The sequence below is a fragment of the Crocuta crocuta genome, unplaced genomic scaffold (assembly GCF_008692635.1).
Source record: "Crocuta crocuta isolate KB4526 unplaced genomic scaffold, BGI_CrCroc_1.0 scaffold224, whole genome shotgun sequence".
NCBI lineage: Eukaryota > Metazoa > Chordata > Mammalia > Carnivora > Hyaenidae > Crocuta > Crocuta crocuta.
In genome coordinates, this window is record NW_027529545.1 from 277,042 (window position 1) to 281,919 (window position 4,878).

The window sequence follows — 4,878 nt, forward strand, 5'->3', positions numbered from 1 at the left end:
GAAGCCGGCCACGCACGCCCACGCACGCCCTTTGACGTGTGCGTTCTGCACGGCTCCTTCTGTGCCCCAGTAGCATGGCTGAGTGGTTGTGAGAGAGGCCCGCCGGGCCGTGGAGTGCAGTCTTTCCAGAAGGTGTTCGGAAGGCGCCCCAGGAAGGTAGGGCTCTGTGCCGGTGGAGGCCAAGGAGCACCTTTCCAGTGTCCTCAGGCGCGTTGGTCCACCTGGCGGAGTGACCCGGGCCGGCTCACTCGGAGCTCTCGCTCCTAACGTTCACCCTGGGAGACGAAGGAAATGAACTCACTGTTGAAGAGGTTCTTTTGTGAGCACACTTTACAGTGTAAGTTAAAGCAGGAATTCTTGTTTTTATTTTATTAAAACAATTTTTTAAATGTTTATTTTTGAGAGAGAAAGAGACACACACAGAGCACGAATGGGGAGGGGAGGGGCAGAGAGAGAGGGGGAGACACAGAATCTGCAGCAGGCTCCAGGCTCCGAGCTGTCAGCACAGAGCCCAACGCGGGGCTTGAACACACGGACCCTGAGATCATGACCTGAGCCGAAGTTGGACGCTCAACAGACGGAGCCACCCAGGCGCCCCAGTAATTCTTTCTTTCTTTTTTTTTTTTTTTAAGTTTATTTGTTTTTGAGAGAGCACACGAGCACACGAGCAGGGGAGGGGCAGAGAGAGAGGGAGAGAGAGAATCCCAGGTAGGCTCCGCCTCTGTCAACTCAGAGCCCTACACGGCCTCGAACTCCCGAACCATGAGATCACACCTGAGTCGAAACCAAGACTCTGATGCTTAACTGACGGCGGCACCCAAGCACCTACCCTCCCCCCTCCATCCCCCAGCAATGATTCTTATTGAAAATGGTGGCGATGAGTTCACCCCTCCCTTCAGAATGTCTTCTGAATAGTCAAAGATGAAATGACACTTAGGAAGTTTTTTTAATAAGTGATTTTTGGGGGGGGTTTCTTTCTAAGTCTTTGGAGACTGTGTGGCATCCTTGTACGTCTGCGAACTAGACAGCCCGTGTCATCGTGCTGGGTAACCAAAAGGATACCGTCAGTGGCATATAGTTTTCTAATTACATTCATTTTTCTCAGGCACCCCGTTTCCCACGACAGGAAGGATGTATCCAGATCGGCCACTGTGTCTTTTTGTTTCTAGATAACCAGCAAAAGCAAGGAGTCCATCTGGGAGTTCATCAAGAGTTTGCTGGACGCCTGGTCGGGATGGGTGGTGATGCTGCTCATCGGCCTGCTGGCGGGTACGTGGAGGGTCGCGCAGCAGCCACGCGGAGGGGCCCGTGGTGGGTACATCGAGGGGGCAGCAGGGCTCCTGGGTCGGCACTGCACATACCAAAACCCAAATCGACCACTGTTTGGGATGGTATTCCGAAAATGAAGTGTTTCTCTTTTATCCCATGCCTGGGTTTTCTGACTTGAAATATCCAGGAGCAAAATACACGCCATACACTTAACGTAGCATGTGCTGTCAGTAAGTCAGGACCCAGAGGCCTGAGCTGTCAGCATAGAGCCTGACGCGGGGTTCGAACCCACGGACCGTGAGATCATGACCCGAACCGAAGTTGGACGCTCAACCGACTGAGCCACTCAGGCGCCCCTGATCTCTAATAGTAAAACCCTGTAGGAGAGAGGTGTTTATGAATACTGGCAGGCCCTGGGATGAATCGTACACATCCTAAAGATACTCAGAAAAATTCCAGCTGCCCATGGGGTGTGGTGTGGGCCCAGGGGTGACACCTGCAGCCTGACGTTCTGACCCTCAGGGACTCTGGGCCCCTTCAGTTTAGAATCCTGGCTCCTTGCTTGCAGGTGGGAGGTGTCCCCAGAGCTCTCCATGGAAATTGCTTCCTGAAATGTATTTCCTTTTAAGAGGCTGTGAAGGTTAATGTCTAAGAATGAAAAAAATCTGGTTGCCAGGGAGGGGCCTAAAGAGTCCAGATGAGTGTAGAAGAGGGATTCTTTCCCTCTGGTCATGGTGGCTGTTCATCCATTTCCCTAATATTAGCCTTCCTTTCCCAGGGGCATCCCCTGTATAAAAGCAATATCGGCAGAGAATTCAATTTTATGTACATACGGTGTTTTGCCACCAATTTGTTGGACTGCTTCCCCGAAGACCTTTCAAAGTGGGCAGGGTAGGAATTTACTGTGAATTTTGACATCTTTATTTAGAATAGGTTTATGAAGCCGTAGACCGTATCATTATTCTTGGCTTCGAGGAAGGAGAAGTAAATGGAGGAAATCCGGAATAGATACTCCGACATCTTCCCGGGTGGATTTATTGACTGACGTAAGAGCCTGACGGGGCTTCTCTTTAACAAACCTGATACTGACCAGCGGGCTTCACTGCCAACCCAATTCATGTCCATTTTTTCAGGAAGAATCACCTAGGGAATTAGAATAAAAGTTCTGCTGCCTGGGCTTCAAGTAAATAGGATCCCTACAGACGGTGCCCTGGCATTGGGTAAAGCTCCCCTCCTTTCTTTCTCCCGGCCCCCTCCACGTGTGGTTCTAATGGGCAGCTGGGGCTGAGAACCCCCTGACATTGAAGGTGGCCTGAGTGCTCTTGTGATCTGGATGTGCCTGGGAGAGCCAGCAAAGTGTGTCCCGTTCGCTTTTCCGTTCCCCAGTTGTTCTGACCTGGGGGAGGACTCAGGGGTCCCACTGCCTGGCCTGGTCTCTTCTCAGTGGCACCCTGGGCATCATATTTTGAGTCCCACGATGGGGAGGCCTGAGCGGGGTCCTCTCTACAGCGCGTCTATCGGGAGTTACCACTGGGTGTCGCTGTTGTTCCACCGAACGAAGCTGAGCTGCTCAGCGCCTTCAAGCCCAGTCAGCCTGCAATGGAAGGTTGGGCGAGGGATAAGGCGATTACAAATGAATGAATAGTGACGAAATCCGGATGATCCTTGGGTCCCGCCCTTGGATACCTACAGGACCCCTCCCTCCCCTTCTTAAGGTCTTCCTTCAAAGGTCATCTTCCGCCTGAGGCATTCCCTGTCCACCTTTAACAAAAGTCATCCCTCCCTCTCTCAGCCTCATCCCCTCGCCCCAGTGTGCGTGTGTGTAAAAGCTTCATTAAGATATAATTCACATATCGTACAAGTCACCTTGTTAAAGTGCACAATGGAGTGATTTTTAGTGTATTCAGAGTTGTAAAACCGTCACCGCAATTTTAGAACATTTTCATCAGCCCCCAGAGGACCTCCGTACTCCTTAGCTGTCAAGCCCGGTGCCCCCAGCCTCCGCCCACCCCCAGGAAGCCACGGATCTACTTCCTGTGTCCACATATCCGCCTCTTGGGGGCACTTTGTGCAGTGGAGTCCTGCAGTATGTAGTCCTGGGACTGGCTTCCTTCACTAGGCATCACGTTTTGGGGGTCGCCCTGTAGCGTGCGTCAGTGCTTCCCCCTTTGTCGTTGCCAAATACTGTTCCACCCTGTGGATAGACCCCATTTATTTCTCCATTCGGCAGTTCGGGGCGCACGGGTCGTGCCTGCTTTTCCACCGCTGTGAGTAGCGCTGCTGTGAACATTTGTGCGCAGGTCCTCGCGCGGGCTCTGTTTTCATTTCTCCTGGGTGGACGCCTCGGGGTGGAACGGCCGGGCCAGATGGTGACTGTTTTCCCAAGTGGCTGCAGCGTTTTAACGTGCTGCATTTTCTCTCCAGCGCTTAGCACCGGCTAACGGAGCCCCCGATTTACTTACTTACTTTGTCCAGTGTCTTTCTTCCCCCCGATGACGTGCAGTTCCACGAAGCCAGGGACCCGAGTCTCCTTTGTTCACTGCCGTATCCCCAGGGCATGGACTAGGGACTGGTACGTGGTGAGGACATGCTGAGTAAAGAGCCCCTGCAGATATATAGCCCTGACCGCGTCCCCGACGCAGATACGGCAGCGGATAAGGCACGTAGAGTGGACACATAGTCTGGACACCTGGCCTGACCCGTGCCGTGGCAAGCAAACCACACCACAGGGTCTCTGCCCTCCCAGCCCCACTTACGGACTAGACACTATACACACACATACACTCATCACACAAACACTCATGTTACCAGGATGTGACGGGTATGGTGATGGGGAAGGTCAGGGGTGGGTACACCTAGCTCAGACCTAGGAAATCAGGGAAGGCTTCCCGAAGGAGGTGATGTAAACACTGACTCTGGAAGGTAAATAGGAGATAGGCGGGTGGGGGAAGGGCAGTGCTGGCTGGAGTGGCACAGACAGGAGAGCCTGGTGTGCCCTGGGAGCATTGTGGGGCAGGCTGGCATCCATGATGGAGAGAGATGGAATGGTGTGAGGGGCTGGCTGTTCGAGTCCGCGGCCTGCTAGGGATTCAGGCGTTCTTTCAAGAGCAGGGGGCGGCTTTCGATGTCACGGGAGAAGAGCAGGGAAGGGTGAGCTGTGTTGCAGGTGTGAAGACGCCTTCCGTGTTGATNTCGGCCTTCAAAGTACTTACCTACTTGGCTAGATCCACAGTCCCTTATCCATAGTTTTAAAACTCCAGGAAGTTGTAGTAAGTGAGAGTTTTCAAGTCGGGTTCCCATGCGGTGGCAGAACCGTACTTAAATGATGAGGCTACTGTAGCCATTATGCTTCCGTTTCCTCGGATTTGTCCGGTTGGCCCGAGGCACATAAACGAGTGTGATCCCAGCATCGGGTCCCCGAAGCCGCTGAGGGCATTACAGCATATAGGGCATAGGTACCCTGTTTCTAGAATTCTGAAAGCTGCTGGGCCCCGGTGGCTTGTGATGACCCGAGACCTGCGTGGCGCTCAGTCCCGCGGGATGCCAGGCACCCAGGCCGCGCACGCCATTGGCCTCTGCTGCTCACCGGCGCGGGCACGGCTTGCCCTC

The 4,878-nt window shown here is 53.5% G+C and overlaps 1 protein-coding gene and 1 long non-coding RNA gene across 2 annotated transcripts in view; one reads left to right on the forward strand and one right to left on the reverse strand.

Moving 5' to 3' along the window:
* Positions 1 to 4,878, forward strand: part of CLCN4 (chloride voltage-gated channel 4) — a 35,644-nt gene that overhangs the window by 1,865 nt on the left and 28,901 nt on the right. Inside the window, exon 2 of the mRNA XM_077761393.1 lies at positions 1,170 to 1,269. Within this exon, the coding sequence (XP_077617519.1) occupies positions 1,245 to 1,269 (25 nt within the window). The 5' untranslated portion in view covers positions 1,170 to 1,244. The remainder of the gene's footprint in view (positions 1 to 1,169; positions 1,270 to 4,878) is intronic.
* On the reverse strand, positions 2,232 to 3,809 carry LOC144229373 (uncharacterized). The gene is made up of 3 exons (XR_013334476.1): positions 3,736 to 3,809; positions 2,666 to 2,863; positions 2,232 to 2,412 (listed from the first exon to the last, which is right to left on the reverse strand). It is a non-coding gene; the product is annotated as an uncharacterized LOC144229373 (long non-coding RNA).